At 34.5% G+C, this 25,244-nt stretch overlaps 1 protein-coding gene across 6 annotated transcripts in view; it reads left to right on the top strand.

The window, feature by feature from the left end:
• Nucleotides 1-24,620, top strand: part of vtd (RAD21 cohesin complex component verthandi) — a 67,853-nt gene extending 43,233 nt beyond the window's left edge. For 2 of the 6 annotated variants that reach the window (XM_020948165.2, XM_086839408.1), the window contains 5 exons: nt 5-184; nt 245-497; nt 554-1,280; nt 6,033-6,194; nt 24,415-24,620. In XM_020948165.2, the coding sequence (XP_020803824.1) occupies nt 5-184; nt 245-497; nt 554-1,280; nt 6,033-6,194; nt 24,415-24,540 (1,448 nt within the window). In that variant the 3' untranslated portion in view covers nt 24,541-24,620. Of the gene's footprint in view, nt 1-4; nt 185-244; nt 498-553; nt 1,281-6,032; nt 6,195-8,239; nt 8,357-8,410; nt 10,769-24,414 lie in introns of all 6 variants that reach the window. The other 4 variants (XR_015273139.1, XR_015273140.1, XR_015273138.1 and 1 more) reach the window with 4 other exon arrangements.
• The last annotated feature ends 624 nt before the right edge of the window (nt 24,621-25,244 follow it).

The raw sequence follows: 25,244 nt of genomic DNA, 5'->3' as shown, positions 1-25,244 counted from the left end.
TTAGAACCAGAACTTTTCGAAGATGATCTCTTTGGTGAACCGTCTCAACCAGCTCAGCAGAATGACAAGGAAGCTAAAGTAGATAACATGGAAGATGATTCCGACAATGATGCTATTGAGAATTTGAACGCTCTTCCGTCGCCAGCAACATCGTGCATAAACTCAATCAATGACGAGAAGAGAGGTAATTATTAAATTAAAATTATTATAAATGTATGAAAATTAAAAATTACTTTTTTTTAAGAATCAATAAATGAACAAGCCGATGTGTCTGGAAATGTAAAACTAAATGAAATAACTCTTGTACAAAATGAAGATGAGGGATTCGCTTTAGCTCCAATTGATGCAAGTGTGTATAAAGGCATAACAAAAGCAAAACGCAAAAGGAAACTTATTATTGATGAAATAAAAAATATTTCTGGAGAAGAAATGAAGGCTCAATTAGCCGATACTTCAGACATATTAACTACTTTAGATCTTGCACCACCAACAAAAAGGTAATCTTTTTAATTGGTTTTAGTCATAAATCATTAAATGCAATTTTTTGTTCTAGGCTCATGTATTGGAAAGAAACTGGAGGGGTAGAAAAACTGTTCTCGTTGCCATCTAGATCGATACCAGCACGATCATTATTTAATAATTATAACCGACAGTTATTATCCCATTCAACATTCTTTGAAGATTTTTCAATGGTTGCCCCAGCGGATATTCTTGCATTGGAATATTATTCGCAAGATAAGGAAAATTCATTTATTATCTTAACTAAAAAAGGGCGCAAGCGAAAGTGTGAACTTTCTTCACATCATTTAAGGGATCTTGGGACAGATTCGCTTATGCAAAGCCTTGATGCTCCCGACGTTTTCAGAGAAGACCAAAAATCAATGGGATTATCTGTAGCATCATTAAACATTGTACCAAAACACCAAGAAACTCTTGTTGCTCAAAATGAATCAACTCTATTTGATAACATGCGGAGTCCAGAGCTGTTATCTTTTAATGACATTGAACAATTTTCATCAATAAATGAACTGCCCTTAACGCCGCGAAATACCAATCATGACATCGGGGATGATTTCAATCATGGAGACTCAACGCCAGCTGAATTGGATCACGGCCAAACAACTCCTCAGCATACAAGTATTGAAGAAATAGACAACATCCCACAGATACCCACAGATCAAATTAGTTTAATTTTGAAAGAAACTGATTCGAGGCCTAGATTGGATGACAACAACATTTCAAAGGGATGGAACAATTACGAAATTTCAACTGTTGTTCAAGTATGTTTTATATAACTGTTAATTATTAACTTAATCGTTTTGTGAACCCCACCAAACTTAAGTTTTTTTTATACTCTTGCAGGGTGTTATAATTCTAGTAAAAAGTTTGCAACGTAGTAAAGGTGTCATCTCCAAACATAAATTTAAATTTACAGTTTTGATTTTCCTCTATATCTAGCGATCATTTGTATGACAGCTATATGATATAGTAGACCGATTTTCATAAAATTCTGGAATTTTGCTTTATGGAGATATCCTAAATTTTATAAAATTCTGTTGAGAACTGAAAAAGTAATAATTTTTTTTGTAACAACTATCCGATCGTTTGTATGGCAGCTATACGGTATACTCGTCCGATCCGACCCGTTCCGATATATATACGAGTGAGAGTATGAAGAAGAGTAACAGCAAAGTTGCATTAATATATCTTTAAAACTGAGAAACAAGTTTGCGTAGAAACGGACAAACGGACGGACGGACGGACAGACGGATAGACGGACTGACAGACGAACATGACTATGTTGACTCGGCTGTTGTCCTGATCAAATTAATTCATTAAAATCAAAATTAGTACGTTTAAAAATTATAACTTTCAGTCCATTAAGTCTAGTTTCCTAAAAAGGACGATTTCGGACCAATTTATGACTATTCGGTTTTGTTATGTCTACACATATAAGTTTAAGTACTAAACTAATTTAATTTTAATTCTCCATAGATTCCGCAGTATCAAAAATGTTGCTTGATTATTTAAAAAAAGTTACATTTGTCTTTTAATTTCACCTCTATTACTTCGAGTACCTGGTATCTTGCATTCGGTCGACTGAAGCTTACATACTTTTTTCACTCTCTTTAGTTGACTTATTGTTTTGTTGTTTTTTTAAATTTTACAAAAAATTTGTTTCACATTTTGAAACACTGCGGCTTTCTATTGCTTTGAATTTATTGTATTCCTTGGCAGCACGAAGTTTATATATATTTTTTTTATTAAACTTGTAAGAAAGTTTTTATGAGGAGGATTTTATACCTCTAAAATAGTGCATAATGTTTGTAATTGCAACTATCACTTGAACTACGTGGACTGATAGTAAGGGTTGAGAATCTGAAGACTCAGCGACAGCCTCTGAATGAGTAAAGCGTCTGTTTGCGGCGGAAACACTTACTGATTTTATTAATGAGACTCAAGGGTAATTATAGCAAACGAAATGGTTTGACAAAAATGCTTATGTTATGTTATGCGGGCTACGGTGTCTGAATATGCGGAACTGAGACCATTGCCACACTCCACTTCCTGATGTCAGCAGAATATGCATATGCGCTGGACCTGGTAATTGATACTTTATTTGTATGACAAATTTATATATCTGTGACTGAAGAGTTATAACATAACACATTATTGTGTATAAAAACTGTTGCCTATAAATATTGTCGCGACTTAACATTCTTCCGACTGTTAAACTAATGTCGAACGAGATTGTGTTGATTGTTTAGCGGTATGCCTGGGTTTGAATGTCCGGCGTAGTGGTGTCCATTTGCTGGGCTTCCGTTTTCGACCTCATGCGATGATCAATAATATTGAGAATGCTAGGGCCAAATAGGCAGCTATTTGATGATGCTGCGGAGTGCTGATTTGATTTTTAAATGTTTCATTCTTTAGTTTGGCCAGCTGATGTTGTAAAACGTCTAGTTCGTCAAGGCTTAATACCTTGGCTGTATTTTCTTAACCTGGCTAAGACTGGCTAAAACGAACGTATGTAGCCTTCGTTTCGCTGATCATAGTGCTGAATGTGCTTACGCTGATTTTTGCAGTGCAGCCTGGGGTAAGTGATAATAAGTACGTTCTGTCAAGGTGCACTGTGGAAGGTATTCCGTTGCATTCAGCTTTAAGCTCAACATTTATCGTTGATGCGTTGTTACCCACAACAGCTCGAACCTTGATTAAGCGATGTCACATAGCGTTTCAGTCTTGTTGTTAAACAACTGTAATTCACAACGATTTTCCACGCTAAATGTCGCTTGGTGATTGAGACACTCGTTTGACTTCTCTTATATGGTTAGATGGCTCAGGTTGCTCAGCTTAACAACGCATAAACAGCATTAACACAAAAAACTTCACTTAAATTATTATAATGTTGATACGGACGTTGATGCATTACGGTCAGTACACTCAAGTGGCCCGCATGACACCAGGCACGTGCCTCTTTGGGTTAGGTGTTAGTATGCGTAATGGAAAATATAGGACAGAATACGAGGAAATTGACTACCGGCGTGCTGCCAGGTTGTTAGCTTGCATGCTTACTAAGTGTGTTAGTATTATAGATTTTAATTTGGGAAGGGTATCTACGTTAGAGATTAGTATATACAAATCATTATAATTTGCACATAGCACTCTAAAAGGTTCATGCAGTTCGAAGGAGGTTCTACAGTGGCGCAACACTAGTGGTATATAAGGTATATAAGTATATATTCAACAAGTCAGCACTTTCGACATCACCATGGATAAGGTTGTAAATAAAGGTTATTCCTAGCATCGTTCTACGATTGGCTAAGGACGGTCAGTTTATTAAGAGAAGTTTATTTGAATAGGATGGTAATCTTTGGTTTGCATCCCAATTTAAACCGCGTAGAGCGAAAAGTAAAAAGTTCTTTTGAACCGACTCGATGCGTTTACAATGGACGCCGTACTGAGGGCTCCAAACGCAGCATTCATATTCTAAGATAAGATGAACTAAATAGGTATATCGATTTAGTGACATAGGGGTCATTGAATTCCTTCGACCACCGTTTAATAAATCCAAGCAACCCCTGGCTCTATTCACCATAGACGAAATATAATCAATAAAGTCAAGTTTTGGGTCCAAGCAGACGCCCAAATCATCAACTGAATTAATTCTTTCCAAAGAGCAGCAGTTCAGCGTGTAAGTAGCAAGCTTAGGAACGACACAAGAGAATATCATTAGCTTGCATTTCGAGCCATTTAAGTTTAATAAGTTTACACGGCACCAAGTTTGAAAATTATTAAGATCTTTTTGTAAATCCGACTGGCAGGCAACGTCATTGTATTGCACGCAAAGCTTGACGTCATCCGCGTACATAAGTACTCTGGAGTTAGTCAAGGCTTTGGGGAGGTCATTTATAAATAATGTAAACAATAAGGGTCCCAAATGGCTTCCTTGCGGGACGCCAGACCCTTAACCCCAATTTTAACATTCAGATAACTTGAGATCCATTTAAGATTACTTTGAAAATCCATTAAATCGAGTTTTCTTACGAGGAGAGAATTGTAAACAGAGTTAAATGCTTTACTGAAATCAGTATAGATTACATCTGTCTGAAAAATATTGTAGGAAGAGAGCTCCAAAAGATTTGTTGTTGTTGATCTTCGCTTAATAAAACCATGTTGACATGGAGAAATAACCGATCTACAAAGGTGCTGTAAGTGAGGGGTGATAATGTTTTCAAATAATTTAGGGATGGCCGACAATTTAGAGATTCCTCTATAATTGCTGGCATCCAATTTGCTACCTTTTTTGTGGAGAGGAATAATAAACGATTCCTTCCAAATATTGGGAAAGTGGGAGGTTTCCAAGGACAAGGTAAACAATTTCAGAAGGGGATAGCACAGGGCGTCGGCACAATACCTGAGCACACAGCCAGGAATTCCGTCGGGACCTGGCGAATAAACTGGCTTGACACGATGAAGTTCTAAAAGGAGAGAGCTTTCGTTTAGGCTAGGACAGAAAATTAAGTTTGATTTGGGTATGTCGTAGGAATAGGTGTGGTGTAGATACGAAGAGCTAGAATAGGTTGTTTGAAAAAAATGGGAAAATAGATCGGCTATTGCCTGATCATTATTTGCGGTAGTATTTTCAAATGAAAGCGAGGAAGGATTTGTTTTAGGCTTACGTTTAGTGTTAACGAAATTATAAAACTGTTTTGGGTCCTGTGAGAACTGGGCCCTACAACGAGTTAAATAATTTTTATAACACTGCGCGTCCAGCACGGTAAAGTTTGACCGACCTGATAAATAAGATGAAAGGGCAGATTGAGAACCGGTGATTTTAAATTTAGCATACAGTCTAGATTTTTTATTTTTAAGTCGGCTCAACTCTTTAGTAAACTACGGCGCTTTATTCGATGATTCATCAACAAAATTACTTTTGGGAAATATATTGTCAGGAAAAACAAAACTTAAATTAAAATAAGTAGTAATTATAGTGAAATAATTTAAATAATTTGTCCCCCAATGCAAGCTCTAGCCGCTAAGTATTGCTGTGACGTCATGAGCAAGTGAGCCGCCGCCGCGGCGCACTGGCTGTGGCCGTCCAAAATCTTTGAAAAAGACTCTGCATGCAGAAATTTGAACACGCATACAAACGTGCGAGCGCTTGTACACATATACACAAATACACAGAAACGAGAGCACAGCGCAAAGAAACGCACCCCTGCTCATCGTTCCACGGTCGATCTGCCACTGAAAAGTGAATTCTTGTTGTGCTCGGTTTCGAACAAATGCTTCGAACTCGAAAAAGCCGAACGCACTCTGGGGTTCTAGACATATCGTTCGGGTGCTCTGGGGTTCCAGGCTCAGCCGTTTTTGTAATAGTACTTTTTGGTACTGTTTAACTGCTCTATGTATTTCTTGCTTAGTGGTATAAGGGTAGTTTTGTAGTATTGGATGTACCAGCATAAAAAAAGGAATAATTACTTCAGGTCTTACCATAACGTTGATTATGTATTGATTTTTATTTACAGAATCATAGTGACGAACAAATGGAAAATGAAACAGATGAACAATTTGAAGAACGAGTTTTAAATAAAAGAGCTTCTCAACTTTTTATTGATGTTAGAGCACATTTTATATCTAATAATAATTTGGCTCTTTCTCACTTAACAGCAGGAAACTCCAGGAAGCAGGTAATAAAAATTTGAATTATGTAAATTTCGAATATGTAGATACTAAATACATTTCTGGTCGATCAGCAACATTGTTATCATCAATGTTTGTTTACCAATTTTACTCAAATGACCGCACCGGTTTAAATATTACATGTTTTATAATGTTATACTTTTACTGCTTAGTTTTTATGATTTTGTGAACAAACTTGGTCTCCGTGTAGCAGATGTGAATGTTATTTTCCAATTTCGTAGCACAAGCATTTATAGTCTGTGAAGTCTTTTGTTTCGCATGAACGGACAGACGTAGAACCGGAAAAGTTCTACCTTTCTACCTACCAATTTAACACAATTTCTTTAAGTAATTCGAAAGATACTTCGTCGTGCTGATAAAATATATACGATCGTATATACCCTATAAGGTCGGAAATGTCCCTTCCACTGCCTTGCAAACTTCTGACTATAATTGTAATACCCTGGAAGGGTATAATAAAAAAAGAATGTCTTGAGCGGAAGCAAGTAGAATCGGTCATGTAAAACTTATATTATATTTATGACTTCGGTAAAAAAAATATTTTTTGTTCCTTTTTTTTAGTTACATTTAAGTTCTTATTATAATAAATCTAGAATTTCTCAAATGTTAAATTACTAATTTGGGGTTGATAATGCAACTGTAGGCAACTTGAAAAGCGTTAGCGATATATCACATACAATCATAACTCGTCTGAGAGTGAAAGAAGCTTGCAAATCCTTAGAATATTTTTTATATTGCTTGGTTTGATGATTTTGCCGTTGCGAGGCGATCGTGACGCATGAATCGGGGCTTATAGCAACCGTCAAAGAACGCACGAATAGTTAGTTAACAGCAAATGACATCATTTAAAAGGATACATTATATTGTTGTCCATATGCCAAAAAATGGTTTGAATAAGTTATATTCCCATAGAGAAGTGAATACAATGGCTCTGGCGGATGCATCAAAACGGGAAATTTTACCTTCGGATTCCAATTGAAACTTCATTGCATTGCAATGCTGACATAAGAAAGATAATTAACCGAAAACAACGCAGCGGGGGGCGGTGATATATATATATATATATTTTTTTTTTAAATTTCAAGTCAATTAAAGCAAAATTGAGTATTTGTATACCTGCCGGATTTTCGTTTTACACTCAATTTTTTTGAGTTTAAGACTTTAAAACGTTTTTCCCACAAATCACGTTTTTAAAGTCGGTGCCCATCATAACTTCAAAACTACTGCACCGATCCTTTTGCAATTTTAAACAATATTTCCGTACATATTTTGAGAGGTAACGCTGTCGAGTGTTTTATTGTTCATAATTTTCATTTTACAATGACAAATTAGCCGATTTTCTTCACCAAAAAGTATGTTTTCACTTCAAAAATTGGAATTTAAAGAAAAACTCGAGAGCGTTACCCGCGAAATTATATATGTACGAATACATTTGGATTTTTTCATTTCCGATGATCCGGCAACGAGTTATGATGGCCACCGCAATTAAATTTTTTTCGAGACACGTCGGGACAATTGCTACCATTGCCATATTTATACTCTTGCAGGGTATAATAATTTCATTCAGAAGTTTGCAACGCAGTGAAGGAGGCACCTCCGACCATATAAAGTATACATATATACTTAATCAGCATCAACAGCCGAGTCGATCTAGTTATGTCCGTCTGTCCGTTTCTACGCAAACTAGTCTCTCAGTTTTGAGGCTATCTGAATGAAAATTTGTAGTTAATTTTCTATATACTCTCACTCGTATATGTCGTATTTCGGAACGGACCGGATCGGACGACTATATCATAAAGATGCCATAGGAACGATCGGAAAATTCTTGGAAAAAAATTTAAACTTTTCCAGTAGTAAACAGATTTTTATAAAATTTTAGATATATCCATTTTATATTATAGAATTTTTTTTAATCGAACTGCTGTTCACATCGCTGCTATAGGAACGATCATGAAATTATTTATTTATTTATTTATTTATTTATTTATTTATTTATTTATTTATTTATTTATTTATTTATTTATTTATAAAGTAAATAGCAATGACTGCCATTCTTAAATTATATTGTACCCTTACCTCTGCACAACAAAAATGAGTGATTTTTAACGATATGCTCCGACTCACATCAGGTGGGCAAAGGTAAGGATAGGTAAATTAACAAATTTTGAACATTAAACTCGATGGATAATTCAACATGTAACAGAAAATAATACTTATTGTACATGGAACATAGAACACGGAAAGGATCAATGTTCGTCTTACAGGCGTTAAGGGCTATTGGACGAAAATGACGAGAGGGCCCAATTAATAAAAATAAAAATTATTACATTTTCAGTTTTCAACTGATTTTCATATAAATGAAAATGTAGGCTTTTGCTGTAATTTTATGAAAATCGGACGACTAAACTAAACCTGTAAAAATAAATTCTATATGTGAATGAAATGAGAGCAGTCTTTATCTAATTGTTTTTTAACGTAAATGTATACAATTAATATTGCATTAATTCCTTGTAATTAAGTTCCAATCTGCAAGGGTATTTAAACATCGGCGTGCCGAAGTTAACTTCCTTTCTTGTTTAATCATTTTGACGACTCAAAAATTACGCATCTAGGAGGATTATTATAAAAAATTATCTATTTAGGAAAGACAAATACAAAAAACGACAATTCACTAACATGCTAAAACATTAGTAAAAATCTTCGATGAAGCACGTCTACTAATCTAGAGCAGATGACAAATGTTTTGGAAGGTGTATACATAACGGATTGTTTAACACCAGAGTTAGCCAGAACTTATTCAGCTCAGTATGCACTCAAAGCAATGACTAAAAAATGCTCAATCGATAAGGTAAAACTTACTATGGAAGCTGGTGCCTTCAATACAATGAATGATGCTATTTCCAAATATGTAAATAGTTGCACCGATGCAGCTGGACTGTCAAACATTGTCTTATTTCAAGAAAATTATCTACGGCGCGGGGGAAACCGCGGACGTGGCAATTATAGAGGTAACTCTCAAAATTATAATAATAACTACAACACCCATAACTATGGTGGATGAGACCAATACAGAGGAAACTTCAGAGGCCGTGGCAACAATAATCGGGCGAGTCTCACGCCCCCTCCAGCCCATACGACGCGTGAGAAGAAAAAATAAAAAAAGAAGGAAGAAAATTTAGGATTTGATACGAGCTAATTCTACAAGCAAAGCCAGTTTTAGTTCTGGAAGGCCCTCAATGCCTTCTTTATTATTAAAGACGCAATTCTAATCGGATCATAAAACCCTGGATTCCTGTAAGGGAGTGTTTCTGTAAGGGAATATATTATAGATGTTAGTCGGGAAACGTGGAAATTGAGCTGACAAAAGATCTTTTGGACAGATTCAATGCGATCCCTACTCCGAATTGAAAACTCCAGAAACAAAAAACATACTTCAATAAAAGGCGAAAGAAACTAACTAACTAAAAGAGTGTAAGTTACATAAGGAGAATCGAATTCCCTCCCGGCACTCCCACAGGCGTTGCTTTCTTTTTTATACCCTTGCAGGGTATTATAATTTCAGTCAGAAGTTTGCAACGCAGTGAAGGGGGCACCTCCGACTATATAAAGTATATATATTCTTGATCAGGATCAACAGCCGAGTCGATCTAGCCATGTCCGTCTGTCCGTCTGTCCGTCTGTCCTTCTGTCCGTCTGTCCGTTTCTACGCAAACTAGTCTCTCAGTTTTGAAGCTATCTGAATGAAACTTTGTAGTTAGCCTTCTATATACTCTCACTCGTATATATGTCGGAACGGGCCGGATCGGACGACTATATCATATAGCTGCCATAGGAATGATCGGAAAATTTTTACAAAAAAAATTATAACATTTTTAGTTTTCAACAGAATTTGATCAAATTTGAGATATAGCCATTTCATATTATTCTACAATTTTGTGTTAAATTTTATGAAAATCGGACGACTATATCATATAGCTCCCCATAGGAACGATCGAGAAATTAATACAATTAAATTTATAACTTTTTCAGTTTTGAACAGATTTTCATCAAATTTGAGCTATGGCCATTTTATATTATTCTTAAATTTTGTGTCAAATTTCATGAAAATCGGACGACTATATCATATAGGTGCCATACAACCGATCGTTTGATATAGAGGAAAAATGCAAATCTGTGAATGTAAAACTGCAAATATAATATGTATAGGGGAATGAAATGAAAGCAGGTATTACTTCATTGTTTTTAACACAAATATATATAATTTATATTGTATAGATTCCAATTCATAGAAGTTCTATCTGCAAGGGTATATAAACTTCGGTGTGCCGAAGTTAGCTTCCTTTCTTGTTTTTAACCACGTACTCTTTAACTACTACGTGTTCGGGCCCCGAGTCACCCGAGCAAATAGTGTCAAAACGTTTGAAAGAGACATTTAAGTTTAATGAAGAAATGTCTCTGGCATACGAAAATTAAAATTTTTCGATTTCGGTTTCCGAATCCAGATCTCTGAACCATTGGACTTGGTATTGAATTCAGGAGCAGTGACGCGGGTGTGTGGCAGGTAATGGGTTGATTAGTTCATAAAGTTGCTGCTAACCAGTAGCAGATTTTTTGCATTTAGGCGACTTCTTTAACAGCTTTATTCTGTTAAACTGAGTGTCTAGCGCGGATAACAGATCATTTGCTTTGCGAAAATTGACCATAATGCAATCCCTTTTTACTTAAAATGCGACTCGTCACCTCAATACACTACCGCATGCAAAAGCAATTGACACTCAAAAAACGGGATGAGAACAAAATGAAAGTAAGAAAACAGTCTCTGCATAAAACGAAAAGTGGTAATTAATAGAAATTAACTACACAGAAAAACATATACAGGCGCGGTTACTAAATGGTGTACTTAAATAATCAAAAAAAAAAAAAAAATAATAAAAATCTTTTATCTTTTCAATCTCGATATGTTTGTTGAAATAGAAAATGAGCATGCTACTAGTAATAAATCATAATTTCGGAGAGATAAAAGAGCCTATATTTCGGTTATCAAAAATAATTGTGATCAATTGCAAGAGGTTGATTATAATAATATAACTCAATAAACAAGGATTGGAAAAGGATCGACAATTTCCCTAAGTTTAGCATTTCTCGTACTAAGAACCGGTAATTTCATTATACCACATAATTTTTATATAGTACCGAACAATTTTCCGATAGTATGGATATTTATGTCAAGAATTTTAATTGCCACATGAATTTCATTATTATTGTATGTGTTACTGTAGTGTAGTAACTTGAACAATAGTGTGGCGAGGAGTTCAATGGAAATTTAAAAAAGGTTTAAAAGTGGGTTTAATTGATGTAAGTAATGCCGGAGTTTAAGCTCTGTTTAATAAAAATCTTCCTCCTTGGAATATTTGGATGTGTCGTGATTCTATTCATATAGTTTGTGGCGTGTTTATTTATAATATCCCCAGTTCGAGGAACTTTAAGGTCCCTCGTTATTTCATTGTTACGGATAAACCACTCACAACCAGTAATTCTCTGCAGGATCTTATTTTGGAAGACCCAACGGCAACTTAGATTAGTTTTGGCCGAGTTGGAGTTGTATATCCAGACCTTATTTGCCAGGCTCAAGTGATTGTTTTCCCTAAGAAGCCAGTAGAGCCTTCTAGCCCTATCCTCCAATGAGCGCCTAACTCTCATCGTATGCGTGGCGAAGGTTAAACGTGTGTCCAAGGTCACCTTGAAATTTATAATCTCTGACCTGCTCAAGAAGTTCGCCATTCGGGAACGAGCTAGGGCACGACTCTTTTCTGAAGAGTGCGTCACTGCAGCACACTTTCCCGAATTAATAGATTTTATCCAACGACAGGCCCAATTCTCAAACCTTTTCAGATACGATTGGAGCATATCTGTGGCGTCATTGATGCAGTTGGATCTGGAGAGGACCGCTGTATCGTTAGCTAATTTGGCCAACATTAGATTCTGCTCCTGTCGCATTGACCTCAGCATATTAAGGGTAAAAACGGTCTTAGTACGCTTCCCTGGTGAACTCCATTGAAACCCGTCAAGTTTATACTTAAACATACAGTGCAGCTGCTCAGGGGTGCCATGTCTAAATCTGAACCCAAATTGAAATATGGGAAGATCGTTTTTTGCCTACGTGGACTGACGTAAAGGAGGCTAATGGGCCGATAACTGCTAAGGTCCAATTGGCAAATTGGCAAATTTTAATAGAAAATTTGGGAGTAGCTTGTCTCTAGGATCTAGTCAGCTTCCAAAGGGCATATTTGGAGCTCGCATCAGATGTCACGTTATCCATACGATCCGTAGCTTCAGCCTTGAGTAACGAAATTTTTTCCGTACTCTGTTTGAAATTCACCGAAACAACTTGTTACCTACCTACCTTGTTACCTAAGTCTCTTCTTCATCAAATGAAATCCCTTTACTTCAGAAGAGAGCAGACAATGGCGCCTCGCCCTAAGAGTAATTGGTGACACAACTGCAGCAGCATCCCCAATCCTTGTAAGGAGGATATTGATGGCTGAATCCACGTCCTCTCTTATGTTTAGAGTGGTGGAAAGCTGGAGGGAGCTATCCAAAGCATCTTAGAAGGCAGAGAGGCAAAATCCTGGTTTCAGTAGTCTGGTTCTAAAGACAATAGTAATAGGAGGAGACGCCAAGGTTGCTACAAGCGGCCAGTGAGCAGAGCTAAGATCATGCTCGTCCCTGATGGAGTGTAGGTTACTGCAATCGATTTGTAGACAAAAAGAGCGATGCAGGACAGAGGGGCCTTAGAGTTGGATGGGAAGCAGGTAAGGCTTCCAGGGGCTAGAATTCGTGGTGTAGAATTTGTTATTGCACCGTTGGCTCTGTAGCTACACTACAGTCGATGTTTTGCGTTGAAGTCCCAGCCTAAGAGGAACTTATTGCGCAATTCTGTAAGGAGTTGATCAAAATCAATACTTGTTCAACATAATGAAGAAGAAAGATATGCAGCACTGGTCAATAACTCGCTTCTGTTAGTTGAGACCATGACGGTAGCTAGTTTAATATTCCAATTCCTTACAACATGAAGGTGGTAATAGGTAATTTTGAATAGATGAGTCACCTCGGCGAGTGTTACTGGGTTGATCAGCTCTGGGCGCTCGAAACCTGTAATAGTAAAATTGTTAGGCGGCTGTAAACATAATGTCAATGTTATGCTCTATAGTAAATAAAATCAGCTTATTCACATTTAGTGCCAGGTTCCAAAATCCACTGCGGAGGTCATTAGTCATAATGAGCTTTATAACAGAGAACTGTCAGAGAGGGTCCTCCCTGAATCTGGGGTTTAAAGCTGATGAGTCCATTTGCTCAATGACATCCGCAAAGGAAGGTATTTTATGATTTTTTTTGTTATATTGAATGGATTTTATCTGAAGAATGTTGTGCCAAAATTTCAAGTCAATTAAATCTCGTTTTACACTAAGGTTTTTGTGTTTTTTTAGACGATTAGACGATTTTTTCTCAAAAAATCGTGTTTTTCACTTCAAAGTCTTTGAAAAAATTCAAAAATTGGAATTTAAAGAAAAACTCGACAGCGGTACCTGGGGTATTCTATAATCTGACGAATGAATTTTGATTTTTTGATTTCGGATGATTCGAAAACATGGCATTTTCGCATTATTTGACCAATCCCTTTGCGAAGAATTTATTAGTGTTGTTATGAATTGAATATTTTTTTATACGTATTTTTTTGTTGTTTTGAATTATATTAGTTAAATAAGTATTAAATAAAAAAAAATTAACTTCATTTCTTGTTTATCTTCCAGTTTTAGTATTTTTCGGAGTTTTTTTTCTTGTTTTCTAATTTGTTTTTACTTTTGTGTTCTATTTGTTTTTACGAAATACGAAAAAAAAAAAATAAATAAATAAAGGAAGTCTGTAGTCTAACCGGGATTTGAACCAATGCACCTTAGAATGGTAGTCCGATGTCCTAGCCACTAGGCTAAACGACAAAGCTGGCCTCGGATCGCCAGATTCGAAGCAAAATTTAGCAATGTGGGTTTTACTATAAAACTGCGGGTTTTACCGCTGGAATCCGCCATCTATATATTCATACTCTTTGATTAGACGGTTTATTAAATATGTCGCCGAATATTCACGTCACATAATATGATTATGTAAAATCAAACTACTTCAATATCCTGACGCCAGCAATAAATATTGTCATAAGAACAGATGCTAGTAAGCAATCATGTGGACCAGTTTTACCACAAAACTGTAACGGTAATTAATTACCAGGAGCGTATGCATTATGCACCTTCACCAAAGGCGAAAGTAATGTCCAAATAGACCACAGATGATTTACTTACCTATTTTCTATGGTCAACCCCACTTCGAAACTGACTAGAGTCAGAATGGATTTAGAAAAATCGACTTCAGTCCATTCTTTCAAAGTTTTAATTCAGAAGCCGGGTTACAAAATTACTTCATTTGCAAGTGTCACAGGGTGAACAAATTTTCGAATTTGTATCACAAAATGAATATATGTTAAAACAAGAAAGGAAGCTAACTTTGGCACTCCGAAGTTTATATACCCTTGCAGATAGTTTTAAGTTTTCCTCTATATCTAAGGATCCCTTTTATGGCAGCTATATGATAAAGTTGACCGATTTTTATAAAATTTTACACAAAATTGTATAATATAAAATGGCTATATCTTAAATTTGATGATAATTTATTGTAAAATGAAAAAGTTATAATTTTTAGTTGTATTAACTTCTCGATTGTTCCTATGAATAAAATGAAATGGCTATACCTTAAATTTGATAAAATTTTGTTGAAAAATGAAAAATGTATAATTTTTATTTGTATTAATTTTTGGATCGTTCCTTTGGCATCTATATGATATAGTAGTCCGATTTGTATAAAATTTTAAACCAAATTAGAGAATATGATGGCTATATCTGACATTTTTTTTAATTTTTCCGATTCATTATATGGAAGCTATATGATACAGTCGTTCGATCGGGCCATATATGCGAGTGAGGGTATGTAGAAGAGGAAAATCAAAGTTTCAATAAGATATCTTTAAAACTGAGAGACTAGTTTGCGTAGAAACGGTCTGACTGAAAGACAGACATGGCTCGATTGCAGAGTAAAAACTAAAACACATACAAAAGCAATCATGACTTTAAAAAACACCAAATTTTGCCTTTGAGACTGTCTTAATAGACATTGAACCATCACCCCAAACAGGAAATCGTAATAAGCACTTAAATATGTGACCTCACTAAGTATCTTATTACAATTCTCGATAAAAGTGCAAAGACAGTAGCCAGAGCGATATTTAAAACTTTTGTACTGAAGTACGGTCCAATGAAGACGTTCATACCGAAGAAAGTTACTGAATAAAAAAAGATAAATTTTATTAGCTTGGGTAATTACATGGAAATACACAACGTACAATCGACAGCCAAACAATCGCAAACCACCAAACCCTGGGGAAATTGAAAGGAGTCGCCGAACGTTTAATAAATATATTCATTCATACATTTCGGCACGCCGAAGTTTTTATACCCTAGCAGATAGAACTTCGATTACTAGGAATACATACAATATAAATTATTTATATTTATGTTAAAAAACAATGAATTAATGCCTGCTTTCATTTCATTCACATATACATATTTTATTTACAGTTTTACATTCACAGATTTGCATTTTTCCTCTACATCTAACGATCGTTTGTAGGGCACTTATATGATATAGTCGTCAAATTTTCATAAAATTTTACACAACATTTAAGACTAATATAAAATATATCTCAAATTTAATAAAAATCTGTTAAAAAATGAAAATGTTATAATTTTTTTTTTTTAATTTTCCTATCTTATTTATGGCAGCTATATGATATAGTCGTCCGATCCGGCCCGTTCCGACATTTATACGAGTGAGAATATATAGAAGACTAACTACAAAGATTCATTTAGATAGCTTATAGCAATCGACAAATATACACTTAGAGCTTCGTTTCTTTTGCTCAATCAAAGAATGTTGACAATCGAAAAACTATGCCAAAGGAGATATGCGTTTACCAGAGCTCAAAGAAGCTGGGGTCGGAAATTTTTTTTTTTTGAAATTTGAAAGCTGGAATCGTTTGCCCATCGTTTGCCCATGTTTGCCCACCTTTTACTTTTTTTTTGCCCACGTCCAGTTTTGAAAATATTCGACTTTGAAAATTTTTCAAAATTATAACGTTTGCCCACCCTCTAAAACTAAATATGTTTAACAAAAAACGTTTGCCCATCTCTTAAAACTAAATAAAATCGTTTCCCCACCCCCTAAAATTAAATATTTTTAACAAAAAACGATTGCCCACCTCTTAAAACTAAATAAAATCGTTTGCCCACCCTTTAAAATTAAAAAATTTCGTTTGCCCACCCCTTAAAATTAAATATTTTTAACAAAAAACGATTGCCCACCTCTTAAAACTAAATAAAATCGTTTGCCCACCCCCTAAAATTAAATATTTTTAACAAAAAACGATTGCCCACCTCTTAAAACTAAATAAAATCGTTTGCCCACCCTTTAAAATTAAAAAATTTCGTTTGCCCACCCCTTAAAATTAAATATTTTTAACAAAAAACGATTGCCCACCTCTTAAAACTAAATAAAATCGTTTGCCCACCCCCTAAAATTAAATATTTTTAAGAAAAAACGATTGCCCATCTCTTAAAACTAAATAAAATCGTTTGCCCACCCTTTAAAATTAAAAAATTTCGTTTGCCCACCCCTTAAAATTAAATATTTTTAACAAAAAACGATTGCCCACCTCTTAAAACTGAATAAAATCGTTTGCCCACCCTTTAAAATTAAAAAATTTCGTTTGCCCACCCCTTAAAATTAAATATTTTTAACAATAAACGATTGCCCACCTCTTAAAACTAAATAAAATCGTTTGCCCACCCTTTAAAATTAAAAAATTTCGTTTGCCCACCCCTTAAAATTAAATATTTTTAACAAAAAACGATTGCCCACCTCTTAAAACTAAATAAAATCGTTTGCCCACCCCTTAATTTTATATATTTGTATTAAAAAACGTTTGCCCATGTCTTAAAATTAAATATTATTTTTTGCCCACCCCTTAATTTTAGGTATTTATATTAAAAAACGTTTGCCCAACTCTGAATATTAAATAAAATCACTTAATGTGTTATGTTTACAATTGTTAAATCCGTAATATCGGTTGCAGAAAGTACTTGTTACGAAAAAAAACAAATATTACAAAATTATTATAAAATCTGGTTTGGAAATGGTTCAAATTGCTACGTTATAAAAATTCTACTAAAAATTTTACAATTCAATTTTTCCGTTTTTTAATTTTGCATAACACATACCAGCTATGGCCGAAAAACATCTAACGACAGGTGCCAGGACAAAAAAACACTACTGCCTCAAACATGATGCAGACAGAGTGGCGGCCATACGATATAAGTCGTTGTTGCAGAATTGTGATCCCCAAACTTTATGATTTCTACCGCCTATCTGACGCCAAAATTTCAGTGGAATTGTTCTTACTCGGTTTAGAAGCAATTTGATTTATTATTGAGGGTTGTTATATTCATATTATTCAGTTGGGCATTGTTTATTTTTATAAATTGAATACGTGGTTGGGAAAACAATATAATTTATGCTTAAGGGGCGCACCAACTTTATTACTTGGTGCTACTTTAAATAAACTATTTTATTTAAGAAGCTGGACGAACGCAAAATATATATTTCAAACGCGGTACAAATGATGTTTTGTTTTATTAAGTATGCTTAACTCGGTAAAATATTTAGTTTTACTGGGGGCAAACGATTTTATTTAGTTTTAAGAGGTGGGCAATCGTTTTTTGTTAAAAATATTTAATTTTAAGGGGTGGGCAAACGAAATTTTTTAATTTTAAAGGGTGGGCAAACGATTTTATTTAGTTTTAAGAGGTGGGCAATCGTTTTTTGTTAAAAATATTTAGTTTTAGGGGGTGGGCAAACGATTTTATTTAGTTTTAAGAGGTGGGCAATCGTTTTTTGTTAAAATATTTAATTTTAGGGGGTGGGCAAACGATTTTATTTAGTTTTAAGAGGTGGGCAATCGTTTTTTGTTAAAAATATTTAATTTTAAAGGGTGGGCAAACGATTTTATTTTGTTTTAAGAGGTGGGCAAACGTTTTTTGTTAAAAATATTTAATTTTAGGGGTGGGCAAACGATAATATTTAATTTTAAGACATGGGCAATCGTTTTTTGTTAAAAATATTTAATTTTAAGGGGTGGGCAAACGAAATTTTTTAATTTTAAAGGGTGGGCAAACGATTTTATTCAGTTTTAAGAGGTGGGCAATCGTTTTTTGTTAAAAATATTTAATTTTAAGGGGTGGGCAAACGAAATTTTTTAATTTTAAAGGGTGGGCAAACGATTTTATTTAGTTTTAAGAGGTGGGCAATCGTTTTTTGTTAAAAATATTTAATTTTAAGGGGTGGGCAAACGAAATTTTTTAATTTTAAAGGGTGGGCAAACGATTTTATTCAGTTTTAAGAGATGGGCAATCGTTTTTTGTTAAAAATATTTAATTTTAAGGGGTGGGCAAACGAAATTTTTTAATTTTAAAGGGTGGGCAAACGATTTTATTTAGTTTTAAGAGGTGGGCAATCGTTTTTTCTTAAAAATATTTAATTTTAGGGGGTGGGCAAACGATTTTATTTAGTTTTAAGAGGTGGGCAATCGTTTTTTGTTAAAAATATTTAATTTTAAGGGGTGGGCAAACGAAATTTTTTAATTTTAAAGGGTGGGCAAACGATTTTATTTAGTTCTAAGAGGTGGGCAATCGTTTTTTGTTAAAAATATTTAATTTTAGGGGGTGGGCAAACGATTTTATTTAGTTTTAAGAGGTGGGCAAACGTTTTTTGTTAAACATATTTAGTTTTAGAGGGTGGGCAAACGTTATAATTTTGAAAAATTTTCAAAGTTGAATATTTTTAAAACTGGACGTGGTCAAAAAAAAGTAAAGGGTGGGCAAACATGGGCAACGAATGGGCAAACGATTCCAGTTTTCAAAATTTCCCAGTACAATTTTGAAAATTTTCTAAACTTGAAGTTTTTTCAAAATTCTAAAGGGTGGGCAAACGTGGGCAAACGATGTTATTGCGATTTCCAAAAAAAAATTTTGAAAAAAGTCAACTTTTGGTTTTTCGAAAAATGATGAAAATTTTCAAAGTCGAATATTTTCAAAACTGGACGTGGGCAAAAAAAAGTAAAAGGTGGGCAAACATGGGCAAACGATGGGCAAACGATTCCAGCTTTCAAATTTAAAAAAAAAAATTTTCCGACCCCAGCTTCTTTGAGCTGTTTACCAATAACAGTAAAATTTTGATTTGAATTATGACTTTCTAAAATGTGACGTTCGTGATGTCCCGTTCGAATCTACATCGAATTGAATAATAAAGACCTAGCAGATTGCAATTATATCACTAATAATAATACTATATAAATTGTATGCAATTATTTTTTGTTAAAAACAAGAAATTAAGCTAACTTCGTCTAAGTCTAAGTCTTTATTAGAGCAATTCCTTAGATAAATTGTTCGAATGAAAAATCAATATAATTAATAACCAATGTAGTATTAACTAGAACATTTGATTAAGGTGTTAGCATCCAAGATATGTAGATATATATTACTGTAGGGTGACCTAAACAGAAAAAAAATCACGAAGAATAACAAACTTTAAAGTGCTAATGCTGTATCAGATATCGATGCCAAATTATAAACTAAATCGGACTTAACCGCGATCACATCTGTAGACTATATGGTTACTTGCTGTCAGGAACAGAGGAGTTAAGCCACTTTTCAGTGTAGCCAATTAAATTTACATCGAAGGAGACAATATTGAAGTACAGCTTACTGAGTTTGTCTAGTAAACTACGAACATCCTAATAATGTCAAAACTGTATAAGGGGATTCGCAGGGTTTGGCATAAACAAGCAAGAAATTATTAGAAAGAGTGTTCCTATTTCTGTTTGGTGAGTTACTTAGCAGTTTCAGCGTGAAAAAAGGTTCAATAATCTCGAAATGATTTGGTAATTCCTTGAAACCAGCCGCCAAAGATTAAAACTTGCCCAAGCTCGGCACATCCCGGCCGAGCGATATTATGCCAGAGCCAACAGTAACCGCTGGCCTGTCGCGATGTGATTTTACGACGTTGCTGAAATTAGTGGCTCAACTGGTAGTCACCATTTATTATATTTAATTATTCAAATAATAAAACACCACGACCGTGATCAAACAGAAAGCAAACAGCACAAAAGCTTAGATCTAAGAGATAAGCTACAGGACAGTACAGAAAGAGAAAGGCAAATCGAGTTTATAAATGCGCAAAGTTTTTTGAAGTTAAAGTCAATGTTTTTTTTTTAATAATCTTCTTGTTTTGAGATCACAGGAAAGGAATTTGCAAACGAAACATCAAAACACTAACATAGAAATATCTGTCTGATCATCCAAAGAAACCTCAGTCCATAGACATCAATGAATACTTTAAACAAAACACACAAACCTTAAAAAAACTCTAAACTAAACAATTATTTACCCCAATACATAAACTAAAGCCAACAAGGTGCACCTACAAACATCATTGCTCCAGCAGTCACAATAAAAATAACCGTTACCAATTTAACTCATACCTACTACTTTATAAAACCTTATCACCAATCTGTCCAAACTGCTACACAAGCGTAAAAATTCAACATATTCATCTACTGCCTTGCCACTTATCAAGAAACAAAGAAACAAAAAATGAATAAAAAAAAATACCTCATTTAAAATATACATAAAACAACCATTATTAAAAAATACAAAATCGACCACACAATATATAAACAATACAATACGAGGTCTGTCAATTAAGTTCCCGGAATTTGGTAATAGCGCTGCGGTTGGCAACAGTAGAGCGCTCACTCCACCGTAATTCGTAAGAATAATTATTTCAGCATCAGTCTGCGCAAGTTTCATGTGAATCGGTTGTTTGGTTTATTTTTTAAAGTGATTTGAATATAACTACTTAAGACACGACGTTGTGAAAATGTGTGATAAAATTATTGAACAAAGAGTAGTCATCAAATTTTTGGTGAAGCACGGTGAACACGCGTCCGAAATTTTGAGACAGTTAACCGACGTGTATAAGGATGATTGCCTGAAAAAAACAGCAGTTTACGAATGGGCTAAGCGGTTCAAATGCGGCCGAGAGTCGGTAGAGGATGATCCTCGCGAAGGCGCTCCTTGCAACGCGCGGACCGCCGCTAATCTGGAACGTCTGCGCAAACGCATACTCGAAGATCGACGGGTATCCCTTAGAATGTTAGAGGAAGAGTTGGGCATCAATAAAGAGACAATCCGGCAGATCCGGCACGACCTGAATTGGCCAAACAAGGTTGGGTGCTACATCACGATAATGCACCTGCACATTCGTCCTTCGCTGTTCGGGAATTTTTGACTCGTAATGGCATTCCAACGCTCCCGCACCCCCCCTACAGCCCGGACCTAGCACCCTGTGACTTCCACCTCTTCCCACAATTGAAAACCCACCTCAAGGGAAACCGATATGATGGAGTAAATGGAGTCCAAACCGTCACGACGAGCGTCCTAAGGGACCTTTCTTCAGGGGGGTTTGCGGGGTGCTTCCAATCATGGATTCATCGCTGGCGGCGGTGCATCGAACTCAAGGGAGACTACTGTGAAGGAGTGTAACCAATTTTGAAAGATTTCTTCACTTCCCGGACAGTCTGAGCCAAATTCCGGGAACTTAATTGACAGACCTCGTATAGTCTTAAAATAATAGAAACACAATATAAGATTCTACTTGCCGTGCAAAGTTAAATAACGACGCTTTAGCATATCCCAGAAAATTGCTTCTGTAATAAAAACCGATAAGCACTACATTTTTGTACAATTAATAGAATAAAAAAAAAAAAAAAAATTGTCTTATATTTATTATATTATTATATTATTATATTATTATATTATTATATTATTATATTATTATATTATTATATTATTATATTATTATATTATTATATTATTATATTATTATATTATTATATTATTATATTATTATATTATTATATTATTATATTATTATATTATTATATTATTATATTATTATATTATTATATTATTATATTATTATATTATTATATTATTATATTATTATATTATATATATATTATTATATTATTATATTATTATATTATTATATTATTCTCCTACATCATACATTCTTATAATAACAAGAAAGGAAGCTAACTTCGATGACTTGGAATCAATACAATATAAATTATATATATACATATATGTATGTTAAAAAACAATGCAGTAATGCCTGCTTTCATTTCATTCACATACATATTACATTTACAGTTTGACAGTCACAGTTTTGATTTTTTTCTCTATATCTAACGATCGTTTGTATGGCACCTGTATGGTAGTCCAATTTTCATAAAATTTTACATAAAATTGTAGAGTAATATAAAAGGGCTATATTTCAAATTTGATCAAATTCGGTTGAAAACTGAAAATGTAATGTAAATGTAAAATGTAATTTTTCTTTTTTAATTTTCTGATTCTTCCTATGGCAGATATATGATATAGTTCTCCGGTAAGAGTGTATAGAAAACAACTACAAAGTTTCATTTAAATAGCTTGATCAGGATCAACAGCCGAGTCGATCTAGCCATGTCCGTCTGTCCGTCTGTCCTTCTGTCCTTTTGTCCGTCTGTCTGTTTCTACGCAAACTAGTCTCTGAGTTTTGAAGTTAACTTAATGATACTTTGTAGTTAGCCTTCTATATACTCTCACATGTATATATGCCGGAACTTGCTTTAATACAATGTTTTATACAAGATGAATAACAAAACTTAAAAAATTAAAAAAAATATTTTTAAGAAAGTTCGAATTAGTTTGGGAATCGCTATAAAATGTTCAATCCTTCTGAAGTTTTCGTTATTTTATTTTCTACCGTTTTTATAAAGAGAAATGATTAAAGATTTCTTCCAACTTTCGGGAAAAAATGAAAGCTAATGGGATACCTGACAGAAGTTTAGTGAGTTTATGAACAACATCATTGTCGATGATTATGGGCATTAGGGAAACGAAGAGATTGTATCGAATCCAAAGGATAAGAATGGAAATATTTTGCGTATAAGTTCGCGATATTGGGATCATTAGAGGCGGAGAAATTTTAATTTGACAAACGCTAAAAAATTGTTAAATATCTAGGTCGACTTGCAGCACGTTTCTATTGAATTTCTTGGCTCGGAGGCGCAGCAAGGTCCGCCAGTCCAGAGCTTGAGGCAGCGTTCGATGTTAGTACAGATGTAACATCCTCAACAGCTGAGCCATCAGCTTCGACCAGGGTGTTATGACAAGATTTAATAAGAGGCCTGAACTACATAATGGGGCTCTCAGGCTCTGCAACTTGCTCATAGTACTGTTTGTTCACTTAGCAGTTTTAGCATTTTGAAGTGAGATTCCGTCTCCTGGAACTAGAAGAATTAGCCAGTTACTAATTCCTTGAAACCAGCACCTAAAGATTGAAACTTCAGGTTAATTTTTCTTATAAAAACCCTTATATCATATTTGATATGTAGGCAGTTCGGGCGATTTGTAGGCGATCAGGTATACGCGGGATAATATGTTCAAGCTCGGCGCATCCAGGGTGAGCGATATGTTCGCAGAGCCAATAGTAGACAGTGGCCTGCCGTGGACCGTTCATAGTTTCATAGTTTATTCAATTGTTTAAATAGAACTAACGAGCACAACTGTCGTAGGAAAAAGATGAATAAGATGATGAACTCTGACCACTTGTCAAAAATTCAAATTTAGCGTAAGAAGGAAGAACGAATTTTTATAATGGACCTACAAGCTTCTTGATTGTTGTTTTTAATATTTTTTCCACGACTGTATAAATATCAATGTTATATATAAGTAAATTAATAAAGAAATCAACATTTAGTTATTAACATCAAATTAACATACACATACACAGAATAAAAAAAAAAAACAATTTAATATCAAGCTTAAGAACTGCAGCTATCTAAATTCAAATTATGCGCAATATTAATTACGTATTATTTTCTCTATAATAATAATTTAATAAAATAATAAAATTAATCTAATTATGAAATTTCTTTTTCAGGCCGCTCAAAAGTTTTACTCCCTTTTGGTGCTAAAAAAATTTAAGGTACTTCATATTACTCAATCTGCTCCATATGCAGATATTACGATTACTAGAGGACAAACCTTTGAAAATCCAAAAATTTGAAATAAATCACATATGTTTAAGATATTTTTATTAATTATTTTGAATAATAAAAATGTATAATTTATTCATTTTCTAGAAAAGCGTACAAAAATAATTAAATTCAGAAATCTGTCAAGGGGTTAGGTATTTTGAAAAAAAGTTTATTATAACTTAATTTGTATCTATTTTATCATACGACAGGAGTAGAAATACAGATGTTTACAATTATTATAACATATGAGTCACTATATTAGTTTACTTATATATGCTTATATTGTAACATAAAGGTAAATAAGTAATAAGAAAAAATTGTGGGCCTCGTGGGGGGCCACGCATATTCGAATTTGGGCCTCAGTTGTCCAGATATTTGTATGGACCGGGTTTTTGGCTAAGGTAAGAAGTTAACCTGGTGTCCTCTTGGAGGCATCTGCTATTGATAGCAATACTAGGGTATCTAGGTATCTTTTTCTTCCAGAGATGAGGCTGTCTTATAAGGTACCGAGTCAATGAAGCATAATCCAGTCTTCGCCATCAGGAAGGCGGCAAAGCTTGCGCGGTAAACCTATTCGTAAACAGAAAAGAAGCGAATATTTTTATTTTTAATAAAGGTATCTAAATAAAGAAGGACAGGAACGTAGACGAAGAGGATCAGGAGCAGGAGGACTAGGAGCGGAAGAATTTGTACCAGACTTAGGACCAGCGGCGAGGTGCAAAGAGAGCGGAAC

This window comes from Drosophila serrata, unplaced genomic scaffold (genome assembly GCF_035046125.1).
Source record: "Drosophila serrata isolate PLE 108 unplaced genomic scaffold, ASM3504612v1 contig_74, whole genome shotgun sequence".
Classification (NCBI taxonomy): domain Eukaryota; kingdom Metazoa; phylum Arthropoda; class Insecta; order Diptera; family Drosophilidae; genus Drosophila; species Drosophila serrata.
This window is presented reverse-complemented; position numbering and strand designations above follow the sequence as displayed.